Source organism: Phalacrocorax carbo, chromosome 5 (assembly GCF_963921805.1).
Source record: "Phalacrocorax carbo chromosome 5, bPhaCar2.1, whole genome shotgun sequence".
In the NCBI taxonomy this organism is placed as follows: domain Eukaryota; kingdom Metazoa; phylum Chordata; class Aves; order Suliformes; family Phalacrocoracidae; genus Phalacrocorax; species Phalacrocorax carbo.
This window is the reverse complement of record NC_087517.1, coordinates 18,202,767-18,214,096: the sequence shown is the minus strand read 5'-3', so window position 1 is coordinate 18,214,096 and position 11,330 is coordinate 18,202,767. Positions and strand designations below refer to the sequence as shown.

Genomic DNA, 11,330 nt, shown 5'->3' with positions numbered 1-11,330 from the left:
CTCCAAGTGGTCCTTGGCCTTCCTTGTCACACCTCTGCACACCCTGACAACATTCCTATATTCCCCCCTTTTTCCACATACTGTGAACCTCCTTCTTCCATTTGAGTTTTTCTAGAAGCTCTTTGGCATCCATGCAGGTCTTCTGGCTCCTCTGCCAGACTTCTTCCTCCTGGCGATGCACCGATCTTGAGCTCGGAGGAAGTGGTCCTTGAATACTGTCCAGCTCTTTTGGACACCCCCTGCCTTCCAGAGCCCTAGCCCATGGGATTCCTCCTACCAGGTCTTTGAAGAGGCCAAAGTTGGCCCTCTTGAAGTCCAAGGTTGTAACCTGACTCATAGCCCTGCTTCTACCACGCAGTATCCTAAACTCAACCATCTCATGGTCACTGCATCCTTTTAATCCTTTGAGCCGTTTGGAGCTCTGTGCAAGCCTTGGGGCAGATGCCTGTGGGGAGGCAGCGCAAGCAGAAGCCCAACTCCCCATCTCCATCCCCAGCACCACTGCACACAGACCCAAGCCTGCCTGTCACCAAACAATTTATTAAATTGCTTACAGAGAAAGGATATGGCAAGGGTTAGTAATGGGTGGTGCCCAGGAGCGGACCTGGGGGCTGTAGGAGCTGGGGGCTCTGCAGGGTCGGGGGCAGTGAGGACTGACTCCTCTCCCAGCTCTGCCCAGCCCTGGGGTTTGCTGGGCTCCAGCCTTGCTCGCCTGGCCAGGGGGAAACCAGCCCCTGTGGCAGAGCCGCAGTGCTGTGCACCATCTCTCCTCTTCTTCCTTGTGGCCCAGCCGTGACCGTGGGCCAGGGCAGGCTGCACATGGTGCACACAGGGGGCTGCATCAGTGCAGACCCAACACTCTTGGGGAGGCAGCATCCCAAACCTGGGAAGGGGAGATCAGTGCCTTTTCCCAGCCCCTGGAGGCCACTGCAGACAGGCACAGCAGTGACAACAACTCAGGGATGACACAAATGGCTCAACAAGAGGACGATGTGGTTGGCTGTGCAGCCCCAGCTGCCTGGGTCCAGCTCTATGGCTTCCATCCAGGTTCTGCTCATCTCATGGGCTCAGTCCTGCTCGGGGCCAGGCGGTTCAGTGATGCGGATGTGGACAAAGAGCGAAGAGGGTGGGATGCCGGTGCCATCCTTGGAAAGGAGATGGATGTGGCGGTAGCCTGCAGGGGAGACAATGAGGCTCTGGCTGATGGCTGCCCCTACCCTGTTCTCTCACACCCAGCTGAGCCCAGACACACCTGCGGAGCTGCCCTGGCCCAACACTGGGCAGCAGCCACTCACCGGGTTTGATGTTGGCAAAGGCCAAGGTGAACTGGCCCACGAAGTCGTTCCTGGAGGTCTTGTCATAATCCTCCACCACAAAGCGGACGAGGGCCAGCTCGGGCACATGGAGCTGGAACTGGAGTGTCTCATCCCAGCGGGGGTTAAACCCTGGGAAGGGAGAGCGGGTACTGGGAGGGCAAGGGAGGGCAGGGATGGCTGCCTGGGCACAGCAGGGTCCCTGGCACCACCATGGGACTCACCGTTGTTCTCAATGTACTTGGTCTCCTGGCGCGCCTGGTCGGCAGGGACCCCATGGATCTCCACGCGGACCAGCGGGTCGATGATGGCTCCGTCCTTGCTGTTGGCCACTTTGGGCAGCTGCTGCCCGCTGATCACCTGCGGGAAGGGGCAGTGAGCCTGTGAACTGTCAAACTGATCTGCTGGGAGGCTGCTCAGCAATGGCACTCTGCCTGGCAGCGTCCCCACCCAGCTGGGACCGACAGAACCCCAGGACACTGTCATGGGTCCCTGGGGTCTCTCCTCAGCCCTGTACCTGGATTGTCAGAGTGATGGGGCCAGGGCCCTCCCAGCTGCCAGGGTCACTGGGGTTGAAGAGAGTCTCCTCATCCCTCAGGAAGGGTGGCTTGAGCACATAGCCACAGCAACCATTCTGGCTGAAGAGCCCATCACACAGGTCCATCTCCATGCCAGCTGTCTGGAAGTTCAGGGCCACTGGGGGAAGGCAGTAGGGAAAGGGGTCAGGGCAGCTTGGAGACAGTGCCCTGCTTGGAGGTGAGAATCAGCCTCTCCCCATGGCCAGAGAGAAGTGGGGCCATACGGGGACAAGCCACGGATACCTGGGTACCCCCAGGCTCCTCAATGCAGGGCAAGAGCCTGCAGCCAGACCTGGTGCCAGCCAGGGTTGTAGCTGGTACCAACAGAGGTGTTGATGGTACCATTTGGCACGAGATGTGGGGCATCTCCCCGGCCCACAGGTCTGACACGCCCTAGCCATACCTATCTGACACCCCACGTTCCACATCTCCTGGGGGCTGTAGTTGGAGGAGTCGGTCCGCATCCCGCTGGGGTAGATGCGTGTCAACTGCCAGGTGTTGTGGCGGACAAACTCATTCCCTAGGGATGGAGCATCAGGGCCACTTGTAGGAGTCATTCCCTGGCCTGCACTGTCACCCACACCATGTGCTGTCCACCCATCCATCAACTCACCTGCTCATCCAGCTATCCAAACATCCATCCAGCTATTCATCCATCCACCTACCAATTCTCATCCCTCTCCCCTCCCAGGAACCCAGGCGTCCTGCCTCACTTTCTAAGCCAATAACCCCACCTCTCCCACCACAGCTAAAACCCAGGGAACAGCCCCGCTGGACCCTCTTTCTCCTGGACAGGGAGTGAACCCCAGTGTCTGGAGGATCTAGCTCTACACCTGAGGAAGCCCCATGATGCATCCTCCCTGGCCCACTCCCTGCATGCTGCTGCACCCTCTGCCTCACCTGCATCCCGGATGAGCTTCCTGGCCTTGGCCTCGGCGAGGGAGGATATCTCAGAGGGCCGGGAATGGCTGCGAGCCTCCTGGAAGCCCCGGAAGGACACATTCTTGCAGTAGACTACACAGTCGGACAACGCCTGTGCCAGGCTCTCCTTGTCTTTCTGCAAGGCAGAGCCATGTTAGGTCCACCCCGATGGGTGCACTGTCCCCCAGCACTCACCCAGGATGGGGGCAGTAGAGCCCAGGGTAGCTGAGAGCAGCCAGGAGGTGCTGGAAGTGGCAGCATCCCACCACAGGCAGCCTTCCTGCCAGGAACGGAGCAGGCAGGGGACCCCCAGCATGGTTCCACCACAGGGATGCTGTGCAAAGAGGAGGCTGGCATGTCCAGGAGCAGAAAGGGTTGTTCCCCCTCCCTGGTGACACCCCTGCAGTTTCTGCCTCTCCCCTCAGCACTGGGATGTCACCATGACCCATAGCTGTGTCTGGGGCCTCAGTGCTCCCAGCCGACCCCCAGCCTGGGCCACTCACCTTCATCCTCCTCTTCTCCTCCTCCACCTCTGCCCCGTTGTCATCGTCAGACACATCAGGTGCCTCATCCCCTGGCCCATCCAGCATGTCCTCCAGCCGCCCGATCTTCTTCCCTTTCAGCAGGATCTTGTGCTTCAGCTCCTGCAGGGTTGTGGATGGAGGGGTAGGCACCCTGGGATGCCCATCTCCTCCATGGGACCTGCTGTCCCCTGGGACCCTGCACTGCTGGAGCCAGCACCACCAGCTCCCTGCAGCACCAAGGCTCTACCCTGCTGTCCCTCTGGCTCTGCAGGGCATGGGGAGACAACCCTGGGGACAGCTTTGGGACCCCTGTGAACATGAGGGCACAGGGTCCCCAGGGTCCTCAAGTGCTCCAGCAGAGCAGGACAATGCTGGGACAGGGGTGGCCTTTCGTCTGGAGAGCAGAGCCACCTCCTCACCCCACTCCCAGGCAGAACAGCAATGCCCAGCACGGCCGTGCTCTGTCCCTACCTCCGGGGATGGGAGCTGGGTAGGGATGCGCCCATCAGTGGTGGCAGTGAGGAGCTGTTCCCCCAGGATGGCTTTGAGCTGCTGGGCCAGAATCTCCTGCTGCTCCATGCTGCAGTGGTTCTCCAGGGACAGGATTACCGGGTAGTCTGAGGTCTGGGGAGCAATGTGCAAAGCTGGAGATTAGCCTTGGTGGCATTGAGGAGCTCTCACAAGGGCTCTGCCCAGGCGTGATCAGTGCCAGGATGGTGCCCCTTGTGTGTCCTTGTATACCCCTGAGACCTTCATACCACTCCAAACCCCCAGCATCCCCCATATCCCATCTCACTACTGCATCTTCCAGGCCCCATCTCACCCCTGCACCCTCAGCAGACCATGTCTGCTTGAGCCCCCATCCCCTGGCATGGCACAGCACAGGGCTGTGGGTCAGACCGCCCAGTGCTGTCCCCCAGCAAGTGACACAGCCAACCCTCCTCCCCCGCAGTGGGGTCAGTCTTGCAGCAGCACCAGGCATGTGAGTCCCAGCACCACTCCGCCTCCAGAGACACATCACTGCTCCAAATTACAGCCACATCCCCACCCACAACAACCAGCATGCGGAGGAGGGTGCCCTACCTTGAAGGCGTACTTCCCCAGGGTGCTCACCACCTCCCGGAAGGGGATCTTGGATGTGAAGGTGTGGCCGTGGTACACCATGGGCTCCCCGTTCGGCCCATCCCAGCAATCCACCTCCAGGCACCGGCAGCCCCGTTTCAGAGCCCTACGGGTGGGTGGTCACCCCTAGGACCCCACACCCAGACAGGGCACCAGCACCCTGCCCTCCCCTCTGGCTGTGGGAGTCACCCCTTCAGGTACCAGGGGATAACAGCCAAAGGTGGAGACGCTGCTGCAGGAAGAGGGCAGTAAGAGCAGTGAGGGCAGGAAGAGCTGGGCTCAGCATCCCCAAAATGGACCCCCTTGCTGGGCAGCACATGGCACAGCCACAGGGGTGCTGGACCAGGAGGGGGCAAAGGAGCTTCTTCTCTTGGTGGGTTCTCCCCATGGAGCTGCCTGGGACACAGCACTGGGGCAGGAGGGTGCTGGGGGACAGCCAGGAGGATGCAGGCCCTTTACCTGATGTAGCCCTCGATGCTGCTCTGGCCCCGGATCTGGTCCTCGATCAGGTAGGTGTTGTGGGAGGAGGAGATGAAGTAGTGACAGAGTGGCTGGCTCATGTCCTGCCACAGCACCCGGTGCCGGGGGTTGAAGATGGAGCCCTCCGGGGAGCAGAGGTACATGAGGAACCCGTCAGCACTCAGCACATGGCGAGCCCGGGCTGCAGGCAGAGGGAAAGGCTCAGTGACAGCTGGGGACACGGCAGGGACAGGATCAGGACAAATGGGGCTGCTGGCAGCTCCTGGCATCTCCAACCCAGTGGTCATGGCTGCTGCCAGAGGCTGGGGCACACAGAGAGATGTCCCAGGGCAGCAGCTGTGGGAAGGTGGGCAGCATACCCCAAAGCCAGAGGTTGCGCCCCATGGCTGGTCAACCTTCTACACCAAAATGGCCCAGGAATGGACTGAAAAAGGGGAACTGCACCCAGATCACATCATGGTGAGCTTTCTCCCTGTGCCCACCAGCAGCAGGATGGGGCTGGGGGTGACCCTGCCATGGGGCTGTGGGTATTAGCCCCCTCCTTCACCCCACACAGAGCACAGCCCATGTCTAGGCTGGCTCTCACCTGTCTCCGACGGTTCATACTTGTCGATGAGCTCCATGGCCAGCTCCTCTGTGCCCTCATCCTCCAGCTGCTCCTGTCGCAGGAAATCCACCAGCTCCAGCAGTGTCAGCTTCTTCCCATCCTCAGAGAAGTCCTGGAAGAGGCTCAGCACCTCCTCACGCTTCGTGAGGGCCTTGTAGAAGAGCACAAACTCCTCCCCTTCCAGCGTCCCCGACTCTGACTTGTCAGCAGCCTGTAAGGGAGCTCACTCAGCACCCAGCTGGGGCAAAATGGGGTGCCCTGGCCACCCCATGGGGCTGCAGGGGGATTCATCCACCCACAGAAGAGGGCACAGAGACTCCATGCCAGCGGCAGTGGTAGGCATTGATCAAAGCGTGAATGGATGGATGGATGGGTTGGCTGATGGAAGACTGGTTGGGTGGACTGATAGATGGATGGGTCCGTGGATGGAGAGATGGACAAACAGATGGAGAGAAGGATGGATGGATGGATGGTTACGTACACGGATGGACGGACAGCTGGGGGGATGGTTGGATTGGTGGATAAATAAACAGATGGCTGGTTAGCTGGGTGGCCAGATAAGCAGCTGGGAGGACAAATGAATGGGAGAGAGCAATAGCTGCCTTGGCTGGTTGGGTTGAAAGATAAATGATCAGATGGATTTTTGTCGGGGTAAACAGGTAGTTTGGTGAACAAATAAATGGATGGATAGGTGGGTGGGTGGGTGGGTGGATGGATGGACAGACAACAGAAGAAAGTGACCACATCCTTCTGCAGAGGGTTGTAGTGCAGCTTGTTCCAGCCCCATCCCAGTCCCTCCAGGCCCTCAGGTGCAGTGCGTACCTGGAAGAGCCGCAGGGCATGATCCTCATTCATGTCCACGTTCATCATCTTAAGGAGACGCTGCACCTCCTTGAAGTTCATGCGCCCATCTTTATTCTTGTCAGCTTTCTGAAACCAGTCACGAATCCATGTGCAAGAAACCAGGGCAGATGTTAAGGGAAAGGACCTTGGCTAAGAGAGATGGAGCTGGGGAGCATCAGAGGGCTACTTTTCCTTTTTCTGTGGGCTCTCCCTGCCCTGATGCAGATGGTGAGACCCAGAAGAGCTAAGCACATGCTGGGGCAAGGCAGGAGGTCAGGGAAGGACTGAGTATGGAGGGCAGAGTGGTGCCAGCAGGAAGGATATTGGTCTATCTTCTCCCTTTGATCCATGCTGGTGGCCACCTCGATGAGCTGGCACAGGCCCTGGACCCAGCACTGCGCCTCTTCTGCTGAGCCCGCAATGAGGTCCAGGTTGCTCCGGCGGCCATAGAAGACAATGGTGAAGCAGCGCTCTGGGGGGAACTCCTCGGCCAGGCTCTGCAGCACCTCTGACTGGTGCCCTTCCCGCACTGTCTCCACATCGCTGATGGAGACTAGGGCAGAGGGAGGGGAGGCCTGTCTATGGGGACAAGGACTGCAGGGTGGGGGGCACCGCCCACAGACATCTGTCCTTCCAGCCACCCTTTCCTGCACTCATCCATCCATCAATCCACCCACTGAGCTACTCATCCATCCATCCATCCATCCATCCATCCATCCATCCATCCATCCATCCATCCATCCATCCATCCATCCATCCATCCATCCATCCATCCATCCATCCATCCATCCATCCATCCATCCATCCATCCATCCATCCATCGAGCTACTCATCCATCTGCATCGCTCTTTGTCTGCCTACCCCTCCACAGGCACACCACAGCTTCCACTTGTATCAGCTCAAATTTCTACTCAGCCCGTGTGACCCATGGGTCCTGCTGGGGGCAGGACGCTTCATGGAGAGGTGTGGGTGAGAAGAGCCCACACACTCACACAGACCCTCTCTTGAATGCCCCAGCACCCTTTGCTAGCATGGCTCCAAGAATCTCCACACATTCACACTCCTGTTCACTCTGAACACTACTGATGGCCCCATGAACAACACACAGCATCTGGTACTCACAGGCAGACTCAGTTTTGCCTGTCCTCTTGGAATGGTACCAAATGGTCATGCAGTCATCCTGCAACTTGAAGTAACGTTGCTTCTTCCAGCTCTTGGACTTGACTTTGCGCATCAGCGTCCCTTGCTGCATCTGCTTCAGCGTGTCTGTGAGCTGGATGCCTGGGGGAAGCATGGGCTGCATTACTGACGGCAGGGGTATCCAGCCACTGTGCTCTGCTACCTTGCTCCCTCCCACCACCCCTGGCACCCCACACGGTCCCTCTATTTGGGTTGGAGGAGGGGCAGACCCCAAACAAACTCCCTTCACCACAAGAGGGGCAGAAGGTAATTCCCCATCTTCCCACCTGCCCTCAGCACTGCCAAACCCGGTCCCAACGACCGCAGTGGGGTAGGGATGCTCCCGAGTGCAGCAAGGTGAGCTTGACCCACAGGTCAGATTTGCCTTGGTGTAAATCCAGATGGCCCAGTGCCCTGCCCCGCACCTCCCCTCCACCAGGGCACTCACGGGCATTGCACAGCAGCGATGCCATGGCTCTCCTTCTTCTGTGCTGGCAGCTGCTGGAGAGGGAAAAGAGAGCACAGCTGGAGGGATTGGGGCCAGAGCCCCAGACTGCACTTGGGTCCCACTGGCTGGGCTCCGGCCGTGCCCATGCATGTGCAAGCTGCTTGTGCTCCTGGCTGTGTGCAAGCACACCTGCGCCTGTCTCCTGCTGGGTCATTGCTTTCCTTAAGTGTCAGGTTCACCCTGCTATGCTCATGAAATATTAATTTGCATTACCAGGAAGCTGGAGCTCGAAAGGTGCGGGAGGAAAACAGAAAACTTGCGAGTGCAGCCGCCCCACAGCCCGGCAGGTACCAGAGCCCTGCTGCTCCCAGGTCACTGCCCCCAGGGGAGAAGCAGCCCCGGGAGCCATGAAAAACTGCCCTGGGGGTGCCCGGGAGAGCCAAGAACAAGCCCCACTACCTGGAAAATAGCCCCCCAGCCAGGAAATTTGGAAGTAAGGGAGACCCTTACTTGCTGTAAGAGCAAGGAAGGGGACGCAGAGCAGGACCCCCAGCTCGCCCAGCCCCTTCTCCCCAAGGAACGTCAGCACACCAGGGCTGCAACCACACTGGCAGCCCTATGGAGACCGCGCTGCGATGAGTGGGACTATAAATACAACTGGGCTGACAATAAGGCTTGGATTAGGCTTGTTAAGGCTTTAATTAGACTGACAAATCACTGGATGTGCCTCTCACCCAGCTGTTGGAGCTGGGCCCTCGAGGAGCAGGCGCCACAGCCAGTGGGCTGGGATTTGAGTGCAGGAGGGAACCCGGGGGTTGCTGGGGACAAGGTGCTCTGTGCTGGGGCACAGGGGTTGCAGCCATGCCCCAGGCCCCTGACTCAGCACAGGCACCACGGTGCGGGGCCAGGAATAGCCGGTGCCGTCAGCGTGCAAGTAGCTGCCAAGCCCAGCTGCCAGACCCTCACGGGCTCAGGCAGCCGTCCCCCTCTCAGTGTGGAGATGGGCAGGGCAGATCCCCAGCACAGCACTGGCTGGGGCTGTGGCCCTGCTCCTGGGGGACATGCCAGGTGTGGGGCTGGCAGTGGCCATTTGGCTGTCCCCAGGGCAAGTGGGGACTGCCTGCCCATGCTCTTGGGGACCTCACATGTTGCTGAAGACACAGAGCAGCAGCTGGGGTGCCATCCCAGCTGCCTCCCAGCAGTGCCCAGAACTGCATGTTCCCAGCACCAGCCCTTCTTGCAGGGCTCAGACCGCAAGGACTCATTGCAGTGCCTGCACCCACCCGCATCTGATGTGCTGGGGGGGCACCGATCCACCAGCCACAAACAGAAGGGAGGCACCACCGCTCCTCTCAGGCCCTGCAGAGGGAGTGCCCTGATGCCTGCTGGCTTGCACAGCCGCAGGAGTGCCCAGCATGCTCTCATCCCCCCTGCACCCCACAGACTACAGGGAACCAGTGGGGGGACAACCCCTGTCACCTGTCTGCCTGCACCCTCCTGCCTCCTGGCAGCAACCAGCCCAGTGTGGCTGCTTTGCAAGGACACAGCTCCAGGCACCCACCCAACCCGAGCCCCCTCCGCTGCAGTAGGTGAGGGGATAGAGACAGGGATGTTCTTGGGAAACCAGTGCGGAGGGAGAGGCAGCAAGACCGGAGGAGTGGAGAGAGATGCTGGCCTGGGACAGGGTGGGCTTGGTGCCACCATCAGGCCTGTACTCTCTGCACCCTGCCACACATGTGTGCAAGGAGGCAGCATGCAAGGGAGCTGCTTGCAGCCCCCAGGCCTGTAACCGTGCTGAGATTTTGGAGCTAAACTGAACTCCCCCCTTACAGGCTCCTGGCACAAGCCCATGTGTGCCCAGCCCTGTCCCAGCCGTGGAGCTGTGCCTTCCCTGCACACACAGCGAAGAAACGATCGCTTCCAGTGCAGGGAAGATCCCATAAGCATGGACACAAGGACATGCTGTTTGGCTCTCCCCGGTGTGTGAGCGATGCCCCGAGCCCAGTGCAGCCCAGCCCCATGCAGCCCCCCTCTCTCCTGTCTGAGTTAGACTTTTGAGGGGAGCGGGACAGGAGCCAGGGGCTGGAGAAACCCAACCCAAGGGCTTCCCGCAGGGCTGCTGCCTCCTGCCAGGGACAGCCCCAGCTCCCCCAGCACATGCTGAGCCACCGCAGCTTCCCTCCTGGAGGTGACAGTCCCAAAACAGAGCCGGAGGGGCCAGCGGGTGTGAGCGCTCCCCAGCCACTCCAGCACAGAGCCCTCCCGGGGCTGTCCCGGGGTCTGCTCAGCCCCGCGGCCCCGCACAGCCTTCCCACCTGCCCCAGGACACGATGCAGCACCCGGAGATGCAGCCTGGCCCACGCAGGGGGAGCAGCCGACGGGGTCAGAGGGACTCGGGGGCGGGGCGGGTCAGAGAAGGGGCTCCGGGATGGGGCAGCACAACCCGGGGGGTGCGGAGCTGGGGGTCAAGGGACACCTTAAAGCAGGGGAAACAAAACGGCCGGCACCTCTCCCCCCACACCACGCCACGCGTGTAGCCGCCTCTGGGAGGGCGCTGCCCAAGCCCGGGGGTCCCAGTCCGCCCCGCCGCCGCTCTCCCCCCGCGGGGGACCCGGCGCCCAGCCCCGTACCCGCTCTCCGGTCCCGCCGTGCCGCTCCGCTCCGCCGGTGCTCCACCGCCCGCGGCCGCACGGGGCCGGGGCTGCCCGGGCTGCCCGCCCCTCGGCAACGGCTGGGCGGCGAGCCCGCCCCCGCGGGACGCCCCCGGCCCCCGCCTCTCAAGGTCGCCTCGGATTAAGGTCACGCCGCTCCCGAGTGGGGTGGGAGCACCCACAGTCCGCCCCGCCTGGGGCTGAGCACCCCATTTCCACCTCCCAGCACAGGACTCTCCAGCTGGGAAGACATGCAGGACACGGCTGGAGCATCCCATAGCAAAACCCCCACGGGGATCCGAGCTGGGGCACCCTTGGGGCAGGCCGAGTTGGGTCCAGGGGCTGCAGGGCAGGAACGAAAGTTGAGGTGGTCGATGCTCCAACAGACCGGGACGCTGGGCCAGCGTGGCAGCACTTGCAAACACACCGCAGGAAGGCAGCGAGCATTCTCCCCAGCAGGCTCTGTATGGAGAACGCTTGCTGCCTTCCTGTGAAGCAAGACAGAGCAGCACCTCCTCCCCAAAATCGCGTCTGCATTACCTGCTCCCAGAGGGATGGGGTGCCACAGGGATGCAGCCAGCTTCCACCCAGAAAGGCCATGCACTCTCCCCAGCTCACATCCCCCCCTTCCTCCCACCTGCAATAAATTCCCCACTGCCACCGC

At 60.8% G+C, this 11,330-nt stretch overlaps 1 protein-coding gene across 4 annotated transcripts; it reads right to left on the bottom strand.

Moving 5' to 3' along the window:
- Positions 1-526: 526 nt before the first annotated feature.
- PLCD4 (phospholipase C delta 4) lies at positions 527-10,738 on the bottom strand. 4 transcript variants are annotated; one of them, XR_010372982.1, is made up of 16 exons: positions 10,646-10,738; positions 8,016-8,068; positions 7,511-7,669; positions 6,713-6,941; positions 6,368-6,497; positions 5,525-5,756; positions 4,918-5,119; positions 4,420-4,564; positions 3,808-3,960; positions 3,316-3,456; positions 2,792-2,948; positions 2,295-2,411; positions 1,831-2,009; positions 1,538-1,673; positions 1,296-1,407; positions 527-1,174 (listed from the first exon to the last, which is right to left on the bottom strand). XR_010372982.1 is itself a non-coding variant. In XM_064451344.1 (16 exons), exons 2-16 carry the CDS (start codon positions 8,038-8,040, stop codon positions 1,068-1,070), a joined length of 2,262 nt encoding a protein of 753 aa, XP_064307414.1. In that variant the 5' UTR covers positions 8,041-8,068; positions 10,646-10,738; the 3' UTR covers positions 527-1,067. The 4 variants fall into 4 exon arrangements, 3 of the variants coding, with proteins under 3 accessions (XP_064307414.1, XP_064307415.1, XP_064307416.1); XM_064451344.1 differs by having other exon boundaries at positions 1,296-1,445; XM_064451345.1 differs by having other exon boundaries at positions 1,296-1,445; positions 8,016-8,065; positions 10,646-10,734.
- Positions 10,739-11,330: the final 592 nt, after the last annotated feature.